Here is a 27,630-nt window from a genome sequence, read left to right as displayed (position 1 = left end):
TTTTTTTTTTTTTTTTTTTTTTTACAATTCATCTGGAGAAAAACTGGACAAATTAATTATAATCCTTCCCACCCAAAAATGAGGAAGTCTAACAGGTGTGTCACATGTCAATAACAGTTTTCATCAACAATCACTCTAGGTCTAGGACCATTAATAAATCACAACACATTAACATACAGTATTTACATGAGTGGGTTTTTGGAGTAGTTCACATGAGAAAAACCATATATACTTAGACACCTTGCTACAAAATGCATATTCTGCATACCCTCAGTGAGACACTTGGGCTTGCTTCTTGGAGATAATAAGATCAAGTCTTGGTGAAATGGGTGAGAGACTGACACGGAGAGTAGCATTCAAAGTAGCTTTCAGTTTGCTCCTTGCTTTTGATTTTGTAATAGTCACAGTTGAGAACCCTGACTCACATAAGTATGTGGTGGTGAAAGGCAATAGAAATTTGATTGCCTGCTTTGACAGAGAAGGATATTCACTTGCAACCAGTAACCAAAATGAAGCAAGGTCAACCTGAGTGAGTTTGAGTTTTAGGCTACTGTCAGCTGATAGTTCCATTAGTTCATTTTCCAACACAGTGGAGAGAGCCATGTCTTCTGAAGCAGGATCCACAGAGAATGGGTCCAAAATCCAAAGGTTTCCATGTCGAGGGTCCTCTGGGAAGTAGTCAGCAAACTTTTGAGACAATTGAGACAAGTGGTGTGTTATAACACTTGAAATGTGCACATGAGAAGAGGCTTCCAAAGTTTCACTCAGATGTGGAAACATGTCAAATCGTCATGACTCTTCTATTCCAAAGAATGAGTTTTTTCTTGAATCCCTCAATTTTGTCTGAAACCAAAAACACTGTGCTGTTTCTGCCTTGCATTGATACATTCAGCTGATTTAACTGATCAAATATATCAGATAAGTAAGCCAGTTTTGCACAGAATTGATCATCGGTGTAATGCTCAGCAAGAGGTGTGCACTTCTTTTCTCAGTTCAAAAAGACTGTTAAGCACACACCCTCTTGAAAGCCACCTTATTTCACTGTGGTACAAGAGCTGCAAATGATCAGCATCAAGTCGTTCACACAGAGCTGCAAAACACCTTGAGTTGAGTGCGTTTTTCTTAATATAGTTTACAGTTTTCACAGCAATGTTCATGACCTCATGCAGTTCTGGTGACATGTGCTTTGTTGCAAGACTTTCCCGGTGCAAGAAACAGTGCGTCCACTTTGCTTCTGGCGCTCGCTCTTGGATTTGTTTAACAACACCACGATGTTTTCCGGTCATAGCTGCCGCGCCGTCTGTGCAAACACCTGAGCAGTATTTCCAATCAAGACCTTTTTCAGTGAAGTACTCATTAAGACAGTGCATAACATTATCTGCCGCTGTTCTCGTTGGAAGTTCTTTGCAAAATAGCAGATCTTCACAAAGATTACTGTCCATGCAGTATCGGACAAAAACTAACAGTAACGTGGAGTTGCTTATGTCCGTCGACTCGTCCAGCTGTGTGGCAAAATAGGGCTTGCCTTTATTCGTTCCACGAGTTGGCACTCAATGTCATCGCTAATATCAACAATTCGTCTAGCCACGGTGTCATCGGAAAGTGGTATTGACTGAATTTTGGTTGCAGCTGCATCACCCAGTAACTCTCGACACATATCCACAGCACTTGGCAAAATAAGTTCCTCAGCGATAGTAAAGGCTTTCTTACTACGAGCAACACGAGCGGCAACCATATAGCTAGCTTTCAATGTGACTTTTGATTGAGTTGATAACGATGTTATGACTTTTTGTTGAGCCTGAAGCCCATCTTTTTTCCTTAAAAAATATTCTTTTGGCTTCTCAACACAGCTCGGGTGTTTTGAGTTCAAATGTCTCTGCAGCTTTGATGGTTTTAGCCCCTCATTTGACAAAATTTCTCCACATTCAACACACTACGCCTTCGGATTAGTCTCAGTACCTGCCCTTATAAAACCAAATTTAATGTATTTAACGTCGTACTTTCTCACCACACACTTCAAAGCCTTTGCTTGCACAGGTCTGTCTCCCACATCAGCTTTTCTTTTCAGAAAACGATCCATATTACAGTAACGTAATGTTACTGTGTCTGATTGAACGAACGTTCAATCTGAAGTTGTGACGTGATTGGTGTTGCGACATTTAAACATAAATTTTAGATTAAATTTTTAGGGAATGCATCTTGACTTGACTTGAGTGTTTTTGATCAAATAAATTCATAAGAACAATTAGATAATTAGAAAATAAGATTTGTCAATTAAAAAAATAAATAAAAATGTATTTGTGGGTAGTCTACCACTGCCTACACGGCCCACCAGATGGCCCACCGGTTGAGAATCACTGATTTAGACTGTAGTGATGGGAAGTTCGATTATTTTCTGCGAACCGGTTCTTTCGGATGGTTCGATTCAATAAACCGGTTGAAAAAACCGGTTCACCGGTTCTTTTACGCTCGACGTAATGATGTCATTGGCGATGACGTAATGGCGTCACGTCTATCAAACATTCAAATATATAAAGTCAGTAATCATAACTTTAGTCAGTTAAAAACCTCATAATCATGAAAAGTTTACAATTAAGTTTTGCAACAACGCACCCAAATACAGTAACAGCAATAATGTGCATATGAGGATTTAAGTCTTGAAGATATAAAGTAAATAAATTAGGTGTCATCAGCGCAGAAACCACTACACATAAACCATTGCGATGTATTTGTTATTAAATGAACTTACGTTTCGCCAGATTGCCCCTTCATTCAAGCCCTCGGTTTACCCGCGCTCATAACATTAGCACAGAATCAGTTCAGAATCAAATACCAAAAGAATCAGTTCGGTTCAGACGCTGTGAGTCAGTCGGCTTCACGCTGAATCACGCATGCGCAGTATCATCAGCTCCTCTGTTCTCAAAACGGACACATCCGAAAGAAACGGTTTTGGTTCAGTGTACTGATGATCCGAAAACCGATGCAACCGGTTCTTGAGTCGAGAACGAGAATCACTCTAACCAGCACGTGCTGCAGTTCAGTATAATCAGCTGCTCTACTCGTGTTCATGTTCTGTTTACTACAAACTCAATTAAGTAATTAAGTGGATTAAGTAATTTAAGTAATTTGTGGATTAATGCTTATTGGAGACGTGAACCGTTTCAAACGATTCAGTTCGATTTGGTGAACTGGTTCAACCGGTTCACTAAGAAGAGCCGGTTAAATTGAACGATTCGTTCACGAATCGGACATCACTATTAGACTGATAACTTCCCTGCGCAGATGCGGATGTGCGATATGACAGTTGTGTCCGTATGAACTAGCTGTTTTAAATACAGTATTTTTATATTTAACGTTAGTTAAATCAGTCAGTATGTTTGAAAGTAATTTTTTTTTTTATTATTGGTGACTCCATAGGCTCTCTCTCGCGCACCTGCGCAGTTAAAAACACCAAATAGTTATGCTATGACAAGAACACAGAGTCTCTCTCTTGCTCCACCCATGCTCGATAATATTGTGTATCGTCGATCTCACGGGCTGACGATATGACGATTTGAAAAATGACCATATCGCCCAACACTAATCTGCATGTAACAACAGTCTGTGTTCTACCTGACCAATTGTGATCCCGGTTATGTGTAAGTGTGACCGTACTGCTAAGGAGCCAAGGGCTCCATTGCTAAAGTGAAGAGCAATGGAGATAAAATTGGTTTAGACACGTTTTTATTTGTTCAAATCTCTGCAGTTGGTTGTAAATATAATAACTGTATCCATTTTCGAATTTTTGGTCCAAATCCAAAGCGTCTTGACACATCAAAAAGATAGGCCCACTTTACACTGTCATGCTTTTTCGGCATCCAGAAGATGAGGGCCTTATCCCTAATGTCGTCTAATGCTTGAATGACATTGAGAACCCTCCTAACATTGTGCAGACCTTGCCGACCCAAAACAAAGCCGTTACGGGTTTCCTGTAAACGAGTTGCTAGTAATTTGCTGATTATCTTAAGATCTGAGTTAAGTAGGCTTATTGGCCTCATATTCTCACATTTATCCCTAGATTTCTCCGGCTTAGGTAATAAGATCATTAATGCACTGACCATTGAGTTAGGGAGGTCACCATCTATAAAAGCTTCCTGTAACATTTCCAATATTGGGTTTACCAACTTTCCCTTAATTTTTTTTTATAAAAGTCTATTGGAAACCCATCAGGGCCTGGTTTTTTTTTTGTTTTTTTTTTACTATTTCGTCTTCACTAATGTCACAGTCTAAATGTTGGCCAAGGTCTTCTGCAATAATTGGTATGTTTAACTTGTCTAAGAATTTTTTTGTGTGTTTAGATCTGTATGGCCCTGAGAATCATAAAGTTTTTCATAATAATTTCTAAATTCTTTATTTATCTCTATTGGGTCCACAATTGTCTCTCCTTTTGTATTTATTATTGTAGTTATATTTTTTGTGCTTACAATTGTTTAATTTGCCATGCTAAAATCTTACCAGACTTCTCCCCCCGTTCATAAAAAGACTGATTTAACCTTAGTATGTTGGAGGCTGCCCTGTCCGCTGTAGCTTTATTATACTGTGATTTTAACAGCAACAGCTCTTTTTCTGCTTGTGCATTCTTATCTCTAAACAACTGCTTCTCCAAATTCTTTATTTTTTCTTCTACTTGTTGTCTTTTCTTGCATAGTTCTTTAGATTTTGAAGAAGTATAAGAAATTATATAATCCCTTATACAGGCCTTAAAGGCATCCCATTTGACACATGCAATGGTTTGTGATGTGTTTATACTAAAATATTCATAAATTTTATTCCCAACATATCTTACAAAATATTCATCCATGAGCCATTTTTGATGTAAGCACCATCTAGGAGGGTCTATCAATAAATATTTGAGTATATTTTATGTTACATGAAGCATGGTCTGATATTGTAATACTATCATATGAACATTCTCCCATATTAGGCAACAAAAATGCCAAAATCAGAAAGTAAAAAAAAGTCTGCAACTCCTTGATAAAGTTATGGATGATTTCTCTACTTTTATGATGAGTCTGGTCAATTCCAGTGGATCGGTCTAGAATTGGATTTAAAACACAGTTCCAGTCTCCATCAAGTTGTCCAAATGACTGGTATACTATATCCCGAGTCTTCTGAAGCAGTTTGGTGGATTACTGTGACAAAAAGTCCAAGATTTAATTGATTCACTGAAAATCTTGACATCGAGCCAATCATCCATGATGTTTTCATAATGAAATGGTGACTTGGTAAAAAAAAAGGAGTGTCTGTTCATAAAAGAATCATTCATTTGAATCATATCTTTTCAATCAATTGCTCTCATTGTTCACAAATCATACTGATCCAGTCCTTGAGTTCAAGACCCATGACTCATTGATCTAGTGTTGATAAATACTGACTTTTTTTTTTTCACACAAAGCTATTGTATGGCTTCAAAGGACTTGAAATACAATGCACAAATCATATGGGCTGCTTTTATGATACTTTTATAATGCTTTTCCATTTTGAAAGCCTTTCATTGAGATTGCATTGAAAGTCATTGTTCAGAATATCTTCTTTTGTGTTCCACAGGTTTGGAATGACATGAGGGCGAGTAAATGATGGCAGAGTTGTAATTTTTGGGTGGTGAATTATCCATTTAAGCTGGTGTGACCGGTTTCTTTCAGCAGGGAGCATATAGGAAATCGGTCTGGCTGCTGTGATGCATGTGTCAGCGTGAGCTTGGAGATTAGTGACTGACTGAGGGCAATTTTGGTCAGCTTGGATAATGAGCGGGGTGTGGAGACAGGAAGACAGGCCTTAAAATTGTCATCATGCACTGCCTCTCGTTAACCACACTACTACTCACTCTCACTAATCAAAACTGACACTGCCAAACATCCCTCTTCTGCTTATCACTCATGCAGTGAATGCTTCAGAGGGCAATGGGAAATCTGAAAAGTTGATTTACATCTGAGCAGTGTTGTGGTCTACAAAATAAAGGTCTGTGTGATGTCTTCTCGACTTATTTGCTTGAGGTTTAAAGAGTAGGTCATATGGGTTTTTTAAGTGTCCTAATATTGTGTGCTGGAGTCCCCTACTACAGGTTTAAATGCTTATAAGGTCGGGTTACATTGTAATTTTTTTTAGAATATGCATTTAATATTAGCAATAACTGAATAATTTTTCAATGATTTCGAAACGGTAAGTTCAAATCAAGTCTGAGCTTAAGGTCTGTAAACTCCTCCCTTTCATAAACCTACTCTGCTCTGATTGGTCTGTTGTGACCAGAGTATGTGAGCGGAGCGGAGAGTGGAGCAGTGTGATTTTTACTGTAGCAAGGAGAGGATTTTGAACTCCTTTTTGAACTGCCACCTTAACGTGGTGGAGGGGTTTGAGTACCCGAATGACCCTAGGAGCTATGTTGTCCGGGGCTATATGCCCCTGGTAGGGTCTCCCAAGGCAAACAGGTCCTAGGCGACGGGTCAGACTAAGAGCGGTTCAAAACCCCTTATGAGAAGAATAAATCAAAGGACCGTGACGTCGCCCGGTATGGCGCAGCCGGGGCCCCACCCTGGAGCCAGGCCCGGGGTTGGGGCTCGTATGCGAGCGCCTGGTGGCCGGGCCTCCCCCCACGGGGTCCGGCCGGGCTCAGCCCGAAGGAGCGACGTGGGGCCGCCTTCCCGTGGGCTCACCACCTACAGGAGGGACCGTAAGGGGCCGGTGCTTAGACAATCGGGTGGCAGTCGAAGGCGGGGGCCTCGACAGCCCGATCCCTGGACACGGAAACTAGCTCTAGGGACGTGGAACGTCACCTCACTGGCGGGGAAGGAGCCCGAGATTGTGCGTGAGGTAGAGAGGTTCCGACTAGCGATAGTCGGACTCACCTCTACGCACAGCTTGGGCTCTGGTACCACACTCCTCGAGAGAGGATGGACTCTTCACCACTCTGGAGTTGCCCAAGGTGAGAGGCGGCGGGCTGGTGTGGGTTTGCTTATAGCCCCCCAGCTCAGCTGCCATGTGTTGGAGTTTACCCCGGTGAACGAGAGGGTCGCTTCCCTGCGCCTTCGGGTCGGGGATAGGTCTCTCACTGTCGTTTGTGCCTACGGGCCGAACGGCAATGCAGAGTACCCAGCCTTCTTGGAGTCTCTGGGAGGGGTGCTGGAAAGTGCTTCGACTGGGGACTCTGTCGTTTTACTGGGGGACTTCAACGCCCACGTGGGCAACGACAGTGACACCTGGAGGGGCGTGATTGGGAGGAACGGCCCCCCTGATCTGAACCCGAGCGGTGTTCAGTTATTGGACTTCTGTGCTAGTTACAGCTTGTCCATAACGAACACCATGTTCAAGCATAAGGGTGTCCATCAGTACACGTGGCACCAGGACACCCTAGGCCGTAGGTCGATGATCGACTTTGTGGTCGTTTCATCCGACCTCCGGCCGTATGTCTTGGACACTCGGGTGAAGAGAGGGGCGGAGCTGTCAACCGATCACCACCTGGTGGTGAGTTGGATCCGATGGCGGGGGAGGAAGCTGGACAGACTCGGCAGACCCAAACGTACTGTTGGGAACGTTTGGCCGAGTCTCCTGTCAGAGAGATCTTCAACTCCCACCTCCGGCAGAGCTTCGACCGGATCCCGAGGGAGGCTGGAGATATTGAGTCCGAGTGGACCATGTTCTCCACCTCCATTGTCGAAGCGGCCGCTCGGAGCTGTGGCCGTAAGGTTTCCGGTGCCTGTCGAGGCGGCAATCCCCGAACCCCGTGGTGGACACCGGAAGTAAGGGATGCCGTCAAGCTGAAGAAGGAGTCCTATCGGGCCTGGTTGGCTTGTGGGACTCCAGAGGCAGCTGACAGGTACCGGAAGGCCAAGCGGACTACAGCCCGGGTGGTTGTGGAGGCAAAAACTCGGGCCTGGGAGGAGTTCGGTGAGGCCATGGAGAAGGACTATCGGTCAGCCTCGAAGAGATTCTGGCAAACCGTCCGGCGCCTCAGGAGAGGGAAGCAGTGCCCTACCAACGCTGTTTACAGTAGAGGTGGGGAGCTGTTGACCTCAACTGGGGATGTCGTTGGACGGTGGAAGGAATACTTCGAGGATCTCCTCAATCCCGCTGTCACGTCTTCCATTGAGGAAGCAGAGGCTGAGGGCTCAGATGTGGACTCGTCCATAACCCAAGCTGAAGTCACCGAGGTAGTCAAGAAACTCCTCGGTGGCAAGGAACCGGGGGTGGATGAGATCCGCCCTGAGTACCTCAAGTCTCTGGATGTTGTGGGGCTGTCTTGGCTGACACGCCTCTGCAGCATCGCGTGGCAGTCGGGGACGGTGCCTCTGGGATGGCAGACCGGGGTGGTGGTCCCTCTTTTTAAGAAGGGGGACCGGAGGGTGTGTTCCAACTACAGGGGGATCACACTTCTCAGCCTCCCTGGGAAAGTCTATGCCAGGGTACTGGAGAGGAGAATCCGGCCGATAGTAGAACCTCGGATTCAGGAGGAACAGTGTGGTTTTCGTCCAGGCCGTGGAACACTGGACCAGCTCTATACCCTCTACAGGGTGCTGGAGGGTTCATGGGAGTATGCCCAACCAGTCCACATGTGCTTTGTGGATTTGGAGAAGGCATTCGACTGTGTCCCTCGCGGCGGCCTGTGGAGGGTTCTCCGGGAGTATGGGGTCCGGGGCCCTTTGCTAAGGGCTATCCGGTCCCTGTACGAACGGAGCAGGAGCTTGGTTCGTATTGCCAGCTGTAAGTCAGACTTGTTCCCGGTGCGTGTTGGACTCCGGCAGGGCTGCCCTTTGTCGCCGGTTCTGTTCATGATTTTTATGGACAGAATTTCTAGGCGCAGCCAGGGGCCGGAGGGGGTCAGGTTTGGTGACAACACGATTTCGTCTCTGCTCTTTGCGGATGATGTTGTCGTGTTGGCCTCATCAGGCCAGGACCTTCAGTAGGCACTGGGACGGTTTGCAGCCGAGTGTGAAGCGGCTGGGATGAGAATCAGCACCTCCAAATCCGAGGCCATGGTCCTCAGTCGGAAAAGGGTGGCTTGCCCACTTCAGGTTGGTGGAGAGTTCCTGCCTCAAGTGGAGGAGTTTAAGTATCTTGGGGTCTTGTTCACGAGTGAGGGAAGGATGGAATGGGAGATTGACAGACGGATCGGTGCAGCTTCTGCAGTATTGCGGTCGATGTACCGGTCTGTCGTGGTGAAGAAAGAACTGAGCCGCAAGGCGAAGCTCTCGATATACCGGTCAATCTACGTTCCTACTCTCACCTATGGTCATGAGCTTTGGGTCATGACCGAAAGGACAAGATCCCGGATACAGGCGGCCGAAATGTGCTTTCTCCGCAGGGTGGCTGGGCGATCCCTTAGAGATAGGGTGAGAAGCTCAGTCACCCGGGAGGAGCTCAGAGTAGAGCCGCTGCTCCTCCACATCGAGAGGGGTCAGCTGAGGTGGCTCGGGCATCTGTTCCGGATGCCTCCTGGACGCCTTCCCGGGAAGGTGTTCTGGGCACATCCCACTGGGAGGAGACCCCGGGGGAGACCTAGGACACGCTGGAGAGACTATGTCTCCCGGCTGGCCTGGGAACGCCTCGGTGTCCCCCCAGAAGAGCTGGAGGAAGTGTCTAGGGAGAGGGAAGTCTGGGGTTCTCTGCTTAGACTGCTGCCCCCGCGACCCGGCCCCGGATAAGCGGTAGAAGATGGATGGATGGATGGAAGGAGAGGATTTTTTTAAAGTTGGAGCGTCGTGTTTTTCACTTGTTTCAAGAGTGCTCCACCGCCGCTCCATCACGAGTGCAATTAATAAAAACAGCCCATAAAGTAATTGCATATTAAGCAAGAATTCAGCATGATAGATAAGGATCACTCAAATCAGAAAGACTGTGACTGCTATATGGACATGAGCAGTAAGTTATAGTTCTCAAGGATGTTTGATCCTTCTAGATCCGGGGTACTCTATTGGCGGACTCCGGTCCACATCCGGACCCAGGCGCGGTTAAATCTGGACCGATGCCAAACACAACATGCTAATTTAATCATAATCCAAATTAATTTCCGCGCTATTTATCTTTGAGGCGTCTACTCGGTTTGGCTGCTTCATCGTTGTCTAATCACAGTAGCTGTAACAGCGTCGCTATAGCAACGTCGTCACTACGTCACTCGCTCGCTCACTCAAGGAAGCCAGATGTATCTATCTACCGATCACATCTTCTGGGCCAGGCGGGCAGGCGAACAGGCATTCTCACCATTTGCGAGCAGTGCAAATATCGATAACTGACCTTTTTTTTTTTTTTTTTTTTTTTTTTTGCTGACTGAAAGTGAAAATGGCGTGCTCAAAGTTGGCCGTTGATAAGAAAATAAAAGTTGATTTTGAAAACCGCGAGTTTAAGAGTGAGTGGACAGAAAAATATGCATTTGTGCTCCCCGCGGGAAGCAGAAAACCAATGTGCTTAATCTGCACCGAGACGGTAGCAATCATCAAAAGTGGTAACGTAAAACGCCATTATGAAACCAAGCATGCACATTTTGAACAAAATTACCCTCAGAACTCAGAGGTAAGGACCATAAAAATAAACCAGCTGAAATCATCCTATGAAGCTACAAGCAGTGTAATAGTTAGATCAGCCACACAACAGGAGCGGGCAACGGAAGCCTCACTAAGAGTAGCATGGGTTCTGGGAAAACACAAGAAATCCTTCTCTGATGCTGAAATAGTCAAGGAGTGTATGAGTGAAGTGGTGACTGCTCTGTTTGAAGGCACTCAAAAGGATGAAATAATCCAGAAAATAAGCCAAATACCCTGTTCTGATTCCACTGCTGCAAGACGAACTGAAATACTTGCTGATGATTTGCTTGAACAACTTAGCTTTGCTATTAAAAAAGCCAAATTCATTTCATTGGCTGTGGATGAATCCACAGACAACACAGACAATGCACAACTCATGGTCTTTGTCAGATTTTTTGATGAAGAAAAGGGAGAATTTCATGAAGATGTTTGGGTCTCACAAACCTCCAAGGACACACAAGGGGGGATGACATTTATGAAGCAGTGACACAGATGCTTCGAAATGCCTTTTTTGTTGTTGGAGTTCTGTATTTGGAATTTGACGGTCACTTTTGTGGACCTCGGACTGAATGGAAAATTGGTAAGTGGACCTTTCAAGTTTATATTTGAGTACCCCTATTCTAGATACTGAATATTTTCAGCTGAAAGCATGATTTAAACAAATAATACAACACTTATTCAGACTCAATCGCTCTCTCTCAATAATGCATTCAAACAAACGTATTCTTACAGTGCTAATACATCTGTATCCAATTTCGAATGAAATCTGTAAGAAATGCATTGATCCATAGGTAAAATAACTGCCGAAAAAAGTTTGCACACTAGTGTTCCAGTAAGCCACTTTGAAACTCTCCTATTATTTTATTTATTTTTTAATATACCGTAATTCCTCAAATAAAAAACGGTATTCAAATAAACACCGGGCCTCTGATAGTGGCCGGGGGCGTGGTCAACATGGACAAATAAAGGCCGTTCTTAAATAAAGGCCAGGGGTAAATTTGTGTGGATAATCATCAGAGTCAAATAACGAACGTTCACGCCCACTACCGGAGCGTTTCTCGAGTCAAGAACTGGTTGCATCGGTTTTCGGATCACCATTACACTGAACCGAGAATCATTTCTGTTGGACGTGTCCGATTCGAGAGCCGAGGAGCTGATGATAATGTGTGCATGCGTGATTCAGCGTAAAGCAGACTGACACAGAGCGCGTCTGAACCGAACTGCTTCTTTTGGTGATTGATTCTGAACTGATTCTGTGCTAATGTTATGATCTCTGTCCACTGGAACGCTATCACTTTTAATTTAAAATGGGTTATTTAAAACAATTACTTATCAAACAGATGGAATTAGAAATAAAGGCCTGCCTCTAATAAAAGTTCAGGTAAATAAAGGCCCCGGCTTTTATTTGAGGAATTACGGTATGTTATCAACAGAAGTTAATTGTGGTATTTCAAACATACTGAAATCCTTTTGACACGAAGCAAAGGCAGAGCGTTGTTTCTAATATCAGTGAGTGTGGAGTGGAGCGGGAGCAGGAAATGGTCAACCCGGAGCAGAGCTGAAGCAGAGTGATTATTAAATGCTCGAAGCACGGAAGAGAAATTGTTGATGCTCCACTCCGGTCACATACTCTGGTTGTGACTGGTCTTTTCATATACAATGCATGTCTTTAAAGAAATGGTAATTACCATAATTTTTTTTTTGGCCGGAGGGTTACTTGTAAACAAGGATGCTATAAGGTTACAAAAATGGCTTTGATATTACCTTATATCTCCATCTCAAGCTCGACTTGTTAATGTGAACACATTAACTAGCAGAGGTGTTTGTGGGCAGGTCAGAGTGTTCTTATTTCGTGGGCAGTCTGTGATTATGCATATTTATTACCTTTTGATGTTAACAGGTAACAGGCAGAAGATTCGGAAATATAACGACTCGTTCTTTTGAGAGACAATATCTTTATTTATCATGCACTTTTTTGATTAACAACTTTGCAGATTGTTTACATTGAAGGGTAGTTATTTTACAAACTGCTATTTTTTTTATTTTATTTTTTTGAAAACCCATGTTTACCCATGGGTTACCCATGTTTCTAGTTCTCTAGGGACAGACAGTTGTAAGAAATTAACTCTTTTAATAGGGAATTAAATCTTAAGATTCCAAATCAACCTGATTGAACGGATTCCAAATTTGATTTTTTTATACTTTATCAACTGTCCATCCAGAGAGATAACATCAGTATAGCTTAGCAATTTGAATATTTGTATTATTCCCTGGCCATGGGTTAATATATGCTTGTGATAATTTATAAGCTAAGCGCTAGGTAGAAAGTTCCAGGCAAAGTTTAACTTTAAATTCACGCCACCAGAAAATGATTCTTATAATGAAACAAGAATTTATTTGAGCTACTCTATAGATTACACGGTACAATGCTAGTGAAAACACACACACACACAACATACAGTTCAAAAAGATGAGAGTTAATGGAGATCTGAGAAGTCCCAAAGTCTAGTAACTTAAGTTATTCATTCTTAGATCACACCAAGAAAATCCCAAAAGCAGAGATTTGTCTTATCTTTACTGCTTAAGATCAATCGCACCAGTTCAACAAGAGATAAAGCTTTGTTTGTTTACTTGCGTTTGAGTTGAGAGAAGTTGGAGTTTTGCTCATTATCTCGTCTCCAGCAAAGAGAGAATCACAGCGTTGCTGATTGGTCGTTCAGATGACGTCTTTTAGGAAAATCCCTCCTGGTGATTGGTTGGTTGACTGGTTATGTAGGAGCTTCGGAAGTTAGATTTTCTTTGTTTGCAAGACTTCAAAGATTCCTGGCAGTCACATAGTTTCAACGGAGTGTTTGAGTTCTGGAGTCTCGCTCGTGTGATGTTACACACGGCTATCAAGGCTAAAGAGCCAAAGATCGAGAGAGCGAGCGAGCAAGCATCTGCTCTAACATGGGGTTTTGATCTTATTGAATAAGTCATCCCAAGACGTGATCTTCCACTCAGCTTGTTGTAAGGCTTAGCTGTGCCCCATAAGGTTTCTCTTGTTGCCTAAATTAACATGATGCTTTAATTTATTACTGGAGAAATATATTTGCAGGTTTTGTTAATATTTCTATAAAGTACCATAAAGCTGACACTGTTTATAATACTGAATTTTACTTCACATCAGCATTTTGGAAAAAAACTAGCTTTCATTCGACACCACATATCAGACACTTTGCATACGCATTAATAACCTTATCTACTAGACAGTTTTATAAAACATTTATTAAACCCCATTGATTACATGAAACACATGAAGCATATTCAAGACATCAAACATATTATTTGTGAATATATTTGCCCTTTTTATACTTTTAAATTATTGTCTTTTGAACATTGTCCCTGCGAGTTCTATGTTCTTTTGTCTGTAAAAGGAGAAGCATGCCTTTTTCTGGAATGTAGTGAAAGGAGGTGGAAAAGCCGGCGACAGTCCTGAGGTTAAGAAAGTCATGCTGGGGCGATCCTGTGAGTCGTCAAGCCGAGGGGAATGTCAGCGTAAATCTGTCCGTTTGTGTTTATCATCTTATTAATTTATGCGTTAAATAGTCATGGGGTCCAGAAATGTCTGTCGCTGAAACATTTCCAGATACAGTGTTCTTTGTTCTGTTGTTTATTCGATTTTTATTTATGCTGAGGCCAGTCACAAGATAACACTAAAGTTCTGTTGCTTAAATGAGTTCAGATGCAGGAGTCAGTTATTGATGTCTAAGTGCTTGCAGACTCAGACTGTGGTTTTCTAATTCACACTCTTCCTGTGTTTCTTGCAAAGATAAGCCAAGCGGGACAGAAAATATTTGAGACAATTGGCACCAGAGCTGACCACAGTTCAATTTTATGACTTGCACATGGTTGAGAGAGGACACTTTAGGTTGTTCTTGGAATGTGGTGATTCCAAAAAGTATCTGTGTCTGTTTTTTACCATTGGTTCAAAAATGTCTTGCATATCTGTTGTATTTGGAGCTGTAGTGAAACTTTTTTATGTTCTGTCTTCTCATGCCCATTTTATAAAGTTTTATATAGGCATAGAGTCTCCACACAAAGGGATGTTTCTGTTCATTTTAAAGGGGCATATATATATTGAAAATATAAAACAGTTCTTAATTCCTGTAATGGCAGAGCTGAATTTTCAGCATCATTACCCCAGTCTTCAGTGTCACATGATCCTTCAGAAATCATTGTAGTATGCTGAATTGCAGGGGCGTGTCTAGAGCATTTTCAGTGGGGGGGCCATGCTGGGGCACTGCCTCCAAATGGGGTGGCCGCCAGTGACCAAAAAAAAAGAGGGGGGGAAGTAACACGTAACATTTTAATTACATTTTGCTAAAATTAACGTAATGACTCGAAAAAAGATTCGTTCATTTTGCTGAACGCAACTCAAAAGTCCGAGTCGGTATAATGATCCGAACTTCCCATCACTAGTGTCTCGACTTCCCACACTTGATAAAGTAAAAGTCCAAGTCCGCGAGGAGCGTTGTTTCTCTGACGCGACGCTCACTGCACTTTTTTGAATCGCGAACTTCAGTGCCCCCCTGGCCACCACGTAGACACGCCCCTGCTGAATTGGTTCTCAAAAAACATTTCTTATTATTACCAATAATTGTGCTGCTTAATATCATTGTTAAAATCTCAAAACATTATTTTCAGGATTCCTTGATGAATACCTGATGAATTTACTTAATATAAATCTATAATAAATCTGTTGTAACATTATAAATGTCTTCACTCTCACTCTTCAAGTCCCCAACATTTGTATAGTTACCATCTTGGATTGATTTTCTCATAACATCCCTTTATCATGTTTTATAGCTTTGTGTTCTTTATTTTGAAGGAGTAATAGGATCCGGATATGACGCCGGTTTGAGTTTAACCTGTTAAGAAATACCACTGTTAAACACTTGTACTCCCAAAGCCATGTTCACGAGTTGGACAACAGTGTGGAGGAATTTAGAAATGGTTCTGTACTTATTTAAAATTAGATGTATGGGAAAAGCAGATGAAACACTTGAGGTGTGTTAAAAGCCTCTCTGCACCCTTCCTTCCCATGAATCCTCTAAAAACTGTTGTCGTTTAGATCTGTCCTCAGGAGTCAATTTATACTTAATAATCCTACAACCTTGACTCTGTGATTATCGGGCTTATCTGTTTTTCAAATACATGAAAGCATGTGATGGTTTTTATTTTATTTGTATTTTATTTATTTTTTCAGAGTCCAGACGGTCGTGTGGAGGTGCGAGGCCGTTATGGTGAATCCATGCTGACTATTGTTGGAGTCAAGCTGTCTGACTGGGGACGTTTCGACTGTGAGGCTCTCAGCAGGATCGGTGGACATCAGAAGAGCATGTTCCTGGATATTGAATGTGAGTGGTCTAAATGTTACTGTAAATTTAATTAAATTGGCCACACCTTTCAGTAAACTTAATTGGGATTAGAATTTGAGCAACAGGAAAAGGAAATTAAGGAATTGCATTTCATAAATAATCATTAAGCTGAAATAATTTAGCCTATTTATTCACTGAGAGGTTTGTTTGTTTAATTATTATTATTTATTTTATTGTTTTTAGAATAATAACTTTTTTTCTGAAATACGTTCAATACTGTCAAAACAGCTTTTAATACACTTTCGTAATACACTCACCTAAAGGATTATTAGGAACACCTGTTCAATTTCCCATAAATGCAATTATCTGATCAACCAATCACATGGCAGTTGCTTCAATGCATTTAGGGGTGTGGTCCTGGGCAAGACAATCTCTTGAACTCCAAACTGAATGTCAGAATGGGAAAGAAAGGTGATTTAAGCAATTTTGAGCGTGGCATGGTTGTTGGTGCCAGACGGGCCGGTATGAGTTTTTCACAATCTGCTCAGTTACTGGGATTTTCACGCACAACAATTTCTAGGGTTTACAAAGAATGGTGTGAAAAGGGAAAAACATCCAGTATGCAGCTGTCCTGTGGGCAAAAATGCCTTGTTGATGCTAGAGGTCAGTGAAGAATGGGCCGACTGATTCAAGCTGATAGAAGAGCAACTTTGACTGAAATAACCACTCGTTACAACCGAGGTATGCAGCAAAGCATTTGTGAAGCCACAACACGCACAACCTTGAGGCGGATGGGCTACAACAGTAGAAGACCCCACCGGGTACCACCCCTCTCCACTACAAATAGGAAAAAGAGGCTACAATTTGCACAAGCTCACCAAAATTGGACCGTTGAAGACTGGAAAAATGTTGCCTGGTCTGATGAGTCTCAATTTCTGTTGAGACATTCAGATGGTAGAGTCAGAATTTGGCGTAAACAGAATGAGAATATGGATCCATCATGCCTTTTTACCACTGTGCAGGCTGCTGGTGGTGGTGTAATGGTGTGGGGGATGTTTTCTTGGCACACTTTAGGCCCCTTAGTGCCATTTGGGCATCGTTTAAATGCCATGGCCTACTTGAGCATTGTTTCTGACCATGTCCATCCCTTTATGACCACCATGTACCCATCCTCTAATGGCTACTTCCAGCAGGATGGCGCCCACAGTCACCCGATCTCAATCCAATAGAGCATCTTTGGGATGTGGTGGAACAGGAGCTTCATGCCCTGGATGTGCATCCCACAAATCTCCATCAACTACAAGATGCTATCCTATCAATATGGACAACATTTCTAAAGAATGCTTTCAGCACCTTGTTGAATCAATGCCACGTAGAATTAAGGCAGTTCTGAAGGCCAAACACAGTATTAGTATGGTGTTACTAATAATCCTTTAGGTAAGTGTATGTCCACCACATTCTTTTCAGATAATTTTATAATTATAAATATGATGTTCTTCATCATTTTGTAGAAACTGACAAAAGGTACTTGTTGTTGAAGAGTTGGTTTATTGCGAGAGTGAAGTTATACCCTTCCTTACATAGTCTTCCCTAACTTGCACCTCCATAAGGTGTGCATTTGCTTTAATGCTTCTTAATAATTGATAATTATTGACATGTATTTATTGACTTTTGGCTCTATTTCCAAATATCTGTTTTTATTATTTTTTTTTTTTTCTGGGAAATTAAATGTTCCACTATTGTCTATAAAAATATTATTTTCATTATTAATGAATTCATTCATTCATTATTAAAAAAATGAATTGTATACTAAAAAAACATTTACAACAATTTATATTTAATTTTATTCTACTTCCTAAAATTCAAAGTACAGTTCTGTATCTTTATCCTTATCTTAGAACCAGTGGCAGCAGCAGGGTAGATTTATGTCTCATTATGAGGTGCAGTGGAACGGACCATCTAGCAGGGTTGCTAATATACCCATTCATTCAGTCTCAATCCGTCACCAATGTGACACTGTAGGCTGCATCAATCTTTTTAATGGAAAAAATGGTTGTGATTGTGTGTGTGCTGTTTCTGTGTGTCTATGTACTGTATATGTGTGTCTGCCGGTGTGTGTGTACTGTATGTGGGTGTAAGACTGGAAATCACATATAATGCAGCGTTTCCCAATACCACAGTACTCTCTATCTCACACCCTCTGCCTCATTGCGTCTCTCTAACATCCTGCCAAATGAAATCTTCCACAACCCACTGGATTGTGGGAGAAGAGGGGGTTTGAGTTCATGTGGGTTGCTTTGAAAATTAGAGGCAATCTGTTAGAAGTGGCCATGCATCAGATTTTGTTTGATTACAAGCTCAATTTACCCATGTGAAAGTGAACTCCATGATAAAGTGTATGTGGAAGCTCTTACCTGCATGGTACACGCTAGATGGTGGTGGTGTTGAGACATTAGACTTTGGGCAGCTAATCTTGAATGGGTTTTTGATGGATGACTGTTAGAAGAGCTTGGCGTGCCATTACTGAGCACTCCTTTACTGTTCTTTCACAGATGCACCAAAGTTCCAAACCAACCACACTATATTTTTCTCATGGGAAGGAAACCCGGTCAACATCAGCTGTGATGTTATGTCTAACCCTTCAGCTACAATGCTGTGGAGACGGGAAAAGTTGACCATCCCCAGTGAAGGTGCTGGAAACATGCGTGTACACAGTGCCCCCGGCAGATCGCTCCTTGAGGTACAGTAACCCACCCACTGCTGTTTCCAGTTTTTATCATTTTTCTCACTCCTATTTTTTGGTGTTTGCTCAACTAGAGCCAGGGGAGTTAGACATTAATGACATCCAGGCCTCAACCCATTGGTGGCATTCAAGTAGTTACAGAAGGGGTCATTTTAAATGAAAATGACTAAAATTTTAAAATTATTTGTGTGTTTATAATTTAAAATATTTTTCTAAACAAAATCCAATAATGTCATAACAGCCATGAATTTAATTTATACATTTTATTACAATTTTGCTTTAATTCTAACTTCAATACACCATCATAAGATAATTCCCCACATTGTTTTCAGTTAACTTAATAAATATAAATATTATGTAGAACAATATAGATAGCAATGACAGTTTTAGTATTTAATTTTTTTAGCGTTTATTTAAATATTTTTTTCCATTCTATTTAATTTACTTATAAGATATTTTATAAAAAAAAAATGTATGTGCTTTCAATACTGCCATTAGATTTGTTTAAAAGGCTAAAAAAATAGAATAAATGTTACTGAAAAGTATATAATATAATTATTCACAGAAGTAAATAATATTTTATAAAAATATAAATGAATTAAACTATATGACTTACTAACTATATGTATTACAGATCCGTTTTGTACAGTATGTTACGGGGAGCTGATTTTTAAAATTTTTACCCTTCTTGTCTTGAGCAAAATCTGTCTTTTGCTAATACATAAATATGTAGTGAGGTAGTTAGGAGATGTGAAAATTAATTACTGTCTGCAGAGCAGGGTCATAATTAATAACTAAAGCTAAAAACAAAACTAAAACCATTAAATTTGTATTACTTGAATTTAACATTAACTGATAAAATAAATACAAATAAAACTAAAAATTTCAGCCAGTTTTCTTTAGTTGAAAATATAAATTTTCCTTTAGTTAGTACTAAAATATAAAAATAAACCTTATTTCAGAATATTAACAAAAACTATCATGGTATATCAATAGGCTTATTTGTATTATTTGTGGTGGTACAACTAGACAACATTTTGTTTCTCTGGAGAGAAAGTTTACTAAGCAAGATTAGTGTCAAATGAACAACATAACAATAACTGACATTAGATGTGTTAAAAACAAGCACTTGAAACAAGAAAATTGTGTGTAAGGTCATACTAACACAACTATGGTCTCTAGGTTACCCCAATGTCAGACAGAGATTTTGGCCGTTACAACTGTACAGCCAGAAATAACATTGGGATGCGCTTTCAGGAGTTCATCCTAGCACAGGCAGGTGGGTGTTTACCACAGGTTCATCTAATCCACATGATTAATGTGTCTGTCAGTATATATAGGTAGAATGGGTAGAAATAATCACATTTTGTTGATTTGCAGTCTGAAATAAAGATGGGCATGGTTATTGTTTTATCCAGCTGTGTTTAATCAGTGGAAGTTATAACATCCAATTGAAAGATATAACACCTCCATGTCAGAAAAAATAAATTAAAACAAAACAGAATCACTGAGTTGGAAAAAGGATCACCCCCTCCTAAAAATGACTTGTAAACTCAGGTGTAGCTAAACACCTTCTAAATGGCACATAAAGCCATTTAACATTAAATCTCAAAATGAAGATGCTGTAATAGTCTCGTATGAGCACTTGGTTCTTCTCTGGGACATAATATATGGCCTGAGCATCAGATCTCATCGGTTTTCCCTTGCCTCACTGATCAACTGGGTGACCATTCCTGTGTGTTCTGCACAGCCTGACATCCCTTGAATTCCTCCCTTCTGCACCATGGTGTCAATATAGAAATTCCTTAGGAGGTCTTCCATCAGTCGTTTAGCAAGTATCTTAAAAAAGACCTTTCTTTCCACACTTAACAGAGAGGGCCCGGGGCAGCACTGGCTCACACGGCTCTAATTGTGTTCCTGACTTCTGCCAGTGAGAGCTCTTTGGTGTTGAATTGGATGTGGGTTCAGGTGGTGTAATCAGCTCTCTGCAGGGAGGCAGATCTTTCTCCTTTTGTCGCTGTAAGTTTTGTTGAGGTGTTGGTTAATTACTTCTACTAGACAAATCAGGGTTCCACTACACTTCTACCCTAGCAACTGTTTTGTGAAACCAAAGGGATTCACTATGAAGGCAGTTTGTTTGCTAGCCCTTTCTCTGCCCCTTCTTCTGTGCCACTCAGCACGCTGTACAGAGATGAGGTTCTGCCTCTTGATGGCTCTATCAGGGCCGGTCTTTCCTCCTCCCTCACTTTTCTGAACTGCTATTTTAGGGATTTCAGGTCTTTCCAGGGCTGATTGATCTTGATCTCACAGCGATTCAGTCATTGGTGTGGTCCTGACTTTTTGATGTTAAGTGCCAAATCGCTCAGAACCGATGGTAATGATCAAAGTGCAAATCAACTGGAGTCACTGATCCACCTTCCCCTTTGATCAAACTTTGAGGGCAATGTCTACAACCTCATCAAACTTGGGCCAATCAGCCCCCTTGTTTGCGGTAGGCCATAATACTCAGTGAAGTTCTGGTGGTCTGCTACAGTAGGTACAGCAGGTGGAGTTTGGAGGTTCTGGACACTTTGGGTTGACTCTGGGTCATGCTCCTCCTCTGTCTCACCAGGTACATTGCTAGGCACTGATTCTGTGCATTGTTTAACTTGCTTTTTCCTTGTGCACACCATCTTGGTCTGGTCAATCCTCTGACCCCTCAGATGCTTGCAGACCATGCCACAAAAACAGATTGCTTTTGTTGTCAATAATCCATTGCTTGAGTCATAAGCCAGAAAATTAATCAGACTGTGGGGGTATCTTACATTGGAAATATACATAGGACTATGTGTGAGTCTTCATTGTGTATGTGCTTGTCTTTGCTGTAACCTCTTTTATACCTCATATTAGCACACAGGCAAAAGTGGATTCTGTGGCATTAGTTCTCTTTTCTGTCCATTTTAGCATCTTTTTCCATACATCTCACTCATGTCCTACTTTATCTCTCACTGGCACTTCGTCTCCATGATCCTCTAATATGCACACTGATTGTATTTCTCTATGTCTTCCTGCTGCCTCTCCCTGTTTCATATACTATTTATCTCTCCATCAGCGGTCTTGGCTCTCCCATTCTCAGATACTTGTTATTTAAAGCAGTTTTTTTCTGGCTTGGCAGGGCAAGAAAAAGCAAGCCTGAAAGATGACTAAGAATGCCTAAACTATGCCATTCCACCTACTGTAAAGGACGTGCAGGAGAGGTTTAGTCAGGGTAGAACCTGATTTTGTATCAGATTGGCCACAACACAGTTTGTGTCACCTGATGATTATGAGCTTTTTTTAGTGCTCCTGTTTTGATTAGGCCTGCACTGTCTATGCTTCTGAAGAAATACTATTCAAACAGATGCCATTCATAAAACCGTGTGTATCCCACGCACCTAGTACTTTCATTTATCAGATTTTGGCCATGAGATACTGTTACCATGACTGTATCACCGATTTTAAGCTGTAGGAATACTCTTTAATTATAATTAAATCACTGTAACTTACTCTGTTTGGGCTTAATTTAATTTCTATGATTTAATTGGAATTTTATTCACTTTACTTAACTTTTAATCTTCATTTATCATTTATTTTTCATAAGATATTGTAAGTAATTTCTAGCTGACTGTGTTAGTGGTTTTAAATGTCTCATGCTGAGAGAGCTTGAATTGTAAGGACCTATAAAGAAGCTCTATAACTCTGTTTTCTACCCCACAGAAAAATACACAACTAGATCCTTTGATGCTCTCAGAAACCGTGGCCTCGCCACATAAATGGAGTCGTTTGTTAGTCTCTCTTCCCCTGACCCATTTTTTCTCTGTCACAGATGTTCCCTCAAACCCTTACTCTGTTCGGCTGAGCTCTGTGGTACAGCGCGTGGCCACAGTTACCTTTACGAAGCCAGACTCCCATGGCGGTGTACCTATCAGTCACTACCTGGTCAAATACAAAGACATCAGCTCACAGAACTGGAAGGATGTGAAATCACAAGGGACACAGAGTAAGTACAAAGGTTGTCCACCACCAATTTTTTATCAATGCATGTGTTAAACCACCAATCAAATTCTATATGAAGAAATAGCTTCCACTTACCTACTTCAAGGATATGATAAATTGATAATAACTGACAAGACAAAATATTTCTATTTCAATTAAAATGTTATTTTGAACTTTATATTCATCAAAGAATACCTTCATGGTTTCAACAGAAATATTAAACAACAATTTTTTTCAACAGACAGTAATAGGAAATGTTTCTTGAGCACCAAATTATGACATTATATGTGACATTTAAGACAGGAGTAATGGCTGCTGAAAATTCAGCTTCACCATCTCAGAAAAAATACATTTTAAAATGTATTCAAATAGACAACAGTTGTTTTAAATTGTAATAATATTACACAATATTACTCATTTTACTGTATTTGAAAATGAAGACTTGGTGAGCATTAGATACTCAAAAACAAAGTTTATAAGTAAGTAAATAAGTAAATAAGTAAATAAATCAATCACCAAAATCAGTGTTGCTCACATTTTCAACACAAATGATTGCTGATAATGTAATGTCTATTTAATGTAAAAATATGTAATGTTTAAAAACAATTTATAGTTTTAATTTCTTATTTTCATGAAGAATGTAAATAAATATTTCACCCAAAAATTAAATATATTATTTGCTTCTTCTTTAGTACACAAAAATGTATCTTTGAAAAGTATAATTTCTACTGTCTTCCATATAAATGAAAGTGAAAGGCGTTTGAAAATGCCCTTTCATATTCAGTTGAACCGTGCCACCCCTTATACACACACACACACACACACACATATGCATGTATGTGTGTATTAGGGGTGGCACGGTTCAACTTTTTCTCGATTCAGTTTGTTTCACGGTTTTAGAGTCACGGTTCCAGTATGTTTCGGTATGTGCTATGTTTATGGAAAAACTATACTCTCAAATAAAAATAAAAATATTATATCCTACTACAAGCAACAGCACAAATAAATACACTAGAGTAAAGATACAAAAAATCAAAAGTGATTTTTAGGTTTTTTTAGGTAGGTCTAGCATTAGTTTTTAGGTACAGAAATTGAATAAAGTAATCAAATGTAAAACAGCATTGCATATTGGACTGTACAAATTAAAGATTATTCTTTATTAAAGTTACAAAAGCTTTTCAATCAAGAGCAATGAGTGTTTTTTTTTTTTTTATTTTGCGGGTTGATTAATATAAAGACTGTCACTTTGAGAGAATGCACTGTTCCAGTACACTGATACAGTAGGTCTACGTTCAGCCGGCTATGTCTGCTATTACAAAGACGGGCATTTTGACATAATTTTTGTCTGAATTTGTCCATTTACACATAATATTTTAGAGAGAGCTTAATATTTGCGCTCGTTCTGAGGCGAGTGTTTGCGTGCTTTGGATGAGGGCACGCACAAATCTTCTCACTGTGCGGTCAAGTTTGCGTCCTTTGGCTCTTAAATGTTTAAACTGGCAAAGCTTAAATGAGTTGTTTAGGTCTCACCTGTGCGCGCACGCTATCACCACCTTGGTGATGACGGAATAAATGACTGCTCATATTCCAGCATACAGCATATATATATATATATATATATGTAGGTAGTCCATACAAATTGTGCACTGCATTGTAAGTGTTCTGCAGTCACATGGATATCAATGTGTGACAAGTTTCTCCACTGTATATCTCAAATCAAATGTGGTGCCTTTGAGTGCAGTGCCATTTGTTGTTCATTTTAGGTCTTAATCAGGAACACAGCAAACAAATTATTATTAATTTTTTTTTTTTTTTGCTGATTTGTATCAGCTTGATTTCAGGCTTCAGCTTGATTCCTTCAGCCATCATTCTCACTACATTCACACACACACCCACACACACACACACAAACCACATTACTAAGAATTACCCAAACTTTCAGTCAATACTGAAAGGGCCGTACTACCAGAGTGAGAAAAACTGTGGGAGATCCAGTCCAACCTGAACTTACAGTGCTTAAATTGATTTTTCTTTACCCACAACACCAAAATGGGCCTGCGGGAACTTTGAGAACACATTAGATTATCAAATAAGCAAATTAGGCTGCTTCAAGGACACTGAGCTAATATACATAATCCTGAAAAGGCCTGTTTGCCAAGAGCATGATTGAAGAAAGCAGTCTTTTGAAACCATGTACATGGTTTAGGAGACAAGTTTGGACTTGGTATGTTTGTTCGAATTTTTTCCATCTACTTCTCTCTTTCTCTCCCACAGCAATAGTGTTGCTCACTAACCTTGAACCCAACACAACCTATGAGGTGAGAGTAGCCGCGGTGAACGGAAAAGGTCAAGGAGAGTTCAGCCGCACAGAGAGCTTTCAAACTCTGCCCATACGTGAGTGCCCTCTGTTTTGACCCTTAGAGGCTGAAGATTTGGACAAGCATCTTTCAGTCATTACGAGTTCAATTATATAATACAACCCGAATTCCGGAAAAGTTGGGAAGTTTTTTAAATTTTAATAAAATGAAAACTAAAAGACTTTCAAATCACATGAGCCAATATTTTATTCACAATAGAACATAGATAACATAGCAAATGTTTAAACTGAGAAAGTTTACAATTTTATGCACAAAATGAGCTCATTTCAATTTTGATTTCTGCTACAGGTCTCAAAATAGTTGGGACGGGGCATGTTTACCATGGTGTAGCATCTCCTTTTCTTTTCAAAACAGTTTGAAGACGTCTGGGCATTGAGGCTATGAGTTGCTGGAGTTTTGCTGTTGGAATTTGGTCCCATTCTTGCCTTATATAGATTCCCAGCTGCTGAAGAGTTCGTGGTCGTCTTTGACGTATTTTTCGTTTAATGATGTGCCAAATGTTCTCTATAGGTGAAAGATCTGGACTGCAGGCAGGCCAGGTTAGCACCCGGACTCTTCTACGACGAAGCCATGCTGTTGTTATAGCTGCAGTATGTGGTTTTGCATTGTCCTGCTGAAATAAACAAGGCCTTCCCTGAAATAGACGTTGTTTGGAGGGAAGCATATGTTGCTCTAAAACCTTTATATACCTTTCAGCATTCACAGAGCCTTCCAAAACATGCAAGCTGCCCATACCGTATGCACTTATGCACCCCCATACCATCAGAGATGCTGGCTTTTGAACTGAACGCTGATAACATGCTGGAAGGTCTCCCTCCTCTTTAGCCCGGAGGACACGGCGTCTGTGATTTCCAACAAGAATGTCAAATTTGGACTCGTCTGACCATAAAACACTATTCCACTTTGAAATAGTCCATTTTAAATGAGCCTTGGCCCACAGGACACGACGGCGCTTCTGGACCATGTTCACATATGGCTTCCTTTTTGCATGATAGAGCTTTAGTTGGCATCTGCTGATGGCACGGCGGATTGTGTTTACCGACAGTGGTTTCTGAAAGTATTGCTGGGCCCATTTAGTAATGTCATTGACACAATCATGCCGATGAGTGATGCAGTGTCGTCTGAGAGCCCGAAGACCACGGGCATCCAATAAAGGTCTCCGGCCTTGTCCCTTACGCACAGAGATTTCTCCAGTTTCTCTGAATCTTTTGATGATGTTATGCACTGTAGATGATGAGATTTGCAAAGCCTTTGCAATTTGACGTTGAGGAACATTGTTTTTAAAGTTTTCCACAATTTTTTTACGCAGTCTTTCACAGATTGGAGAGCCTCTGCCCATTTTTACTTCTGAGAGACTCTGCATCTCTAAGACAAAGCTTTTATAGCTAATCATGTTACAGACCTGATATCAATTAACTTAATTAATCACTAGATGTTCTCCCAGCTAAATCTTTTCAAAACTGCTTGCTTTTTTAGCCATTTGTTGCCCCCGTGCCAACTTTTTTGAGACCTGTAGCAGGCATTAAATTTTAAAATGAGCTAATTAAGTGGATAAAAGTGTAAAATTTCTCAGTTTAAACATTTGCTACGTTATCTATGTTCTATTGTGAATAAAATATTGGCTCATGTGATTTGAAATTCCTTTAGTTTTCATTTTATTAAAATTTAAAAAACGTCCCAACTTTTCCGGAATTCGGGTTGTATAAAAATACATTGTGTCTTTTTTATATTATTATTATTATTATTCAGGAGAGCCAAGTCCCCCTTCAGTTCAGGGTCAGCGAGGGGTGGGGAAGGCATACCGACTGGGGCTGGTCAAACAGGAAGATGGGGGAATGCCCATCCTGGAATATATTGTCAAATACAAAACAGTAAGTGAGCTACTCTTAAAGCCTCTATTAATCAGGGAAACCTTGCTGTAGCCCTGTATAAATGTTTATGCACAAAAACCTCTCTCTTCTGATGCAGTTTTTACCTTGTTTTAGAGGATTCATCAAACCGCCACAGCATTTACATACCATTCAAAAGGCTGAGTAAGAGAAGAAATTAAGAAATTAATACTTTTATTCAGCATTGAATTTTTAATGATCAGAATTACAGTTTTATGCCTTAATCTAATATATATTAGTCCATTAAAAATGGTATTTAAGTGTTAGTAAGAATGCTAGCTTTTGATAATATCATCCTCCACCTTCAAATCAGGTGATGCTAGTGAAATTGAGTTATTTTAAAAGTTTTTTTTATCTTTAATTACAAGTTTAATTACAAGAACTTTAGTATAGGGACCAATTCTCACTATTAACTAGTTTCTTATTAGCATGCCTATTATTAAAATATTGGATGTTTATTAGTACTTATAAAGCATTTATTCCACATGATCATGTTCTACATCTGTAATCCTTCCCAATACCTAAATATAACAACCACCTTACTTAATATTAATAAGCAGCATATTAGGAGTTTGAGGCAAAAGTCGTAGTTAATGGGTTGTTAATTCTGAGAATTAAACCTTAATATAAAGTGTGATCAGTTTTTTAAAGGCAAATGCCACCGCAGTTAGAAAAAACAAAACTGCTGTCAAATTA

The 27,630-nt window shown here is 40.5% G+C and overlaps 1 protein-coding gene across 3 annotated transcripts in view; it reads left to right on the top strand.

Moving 5' to 3' along the window:
• Nucleotides 1-27,630, top strand: part of LOC132153072 (neural cell adhesion molecule 2-like) — a 231,897-nt gene that overhangs the window by 186,704 nt on the left and 17,563 nt on the right. For all 3 annotated transcript variants that reach the window (XM_059562248.1, XM_059562247.1, XM_059562249.1), the window contains exons 9-14: nt 15,799-15,949; nt 18,463-18,650; nt 19,836-19,932; nt 22,498-22,671; nt 24,942-25,061; nt 26,795-26,916. In XM_059562248.1, coding sequence (XP_059418231.1) covers nt 15,799-15,949; nt 18,463-18,650; nt 19,836-19,932; nt 22,498-22,671; nt 24,942-25,061; nt 26,795-26,916 — 852 coding nt within the window. The remainder of the gene's footprint in view (nt 1-15,798; nt 15,950-18,462; nt 18,651-19,835; nt 19,933-22,497; nt 22,672-24,941; nt 25,062-26,794; nt 26,917-27,630) is intronic.

This window comes from Carassius carassius, chromosome 11 (assembly GCF_963082965.1).
Source record: "Carassius carassius chromosome 11, fCarCar2.1, whole genome shotgun sequence".
NCBI lineage: Eukaryota > Metazoa > Chordata > Actinopteri > Cypriniformes > Cyprinidae > Carassius > Carassius carassius.
Note: the sequence above shows the minus strand (reverse complement) of the source record. Positions and strands in the feature narration are given on the sequence as shown.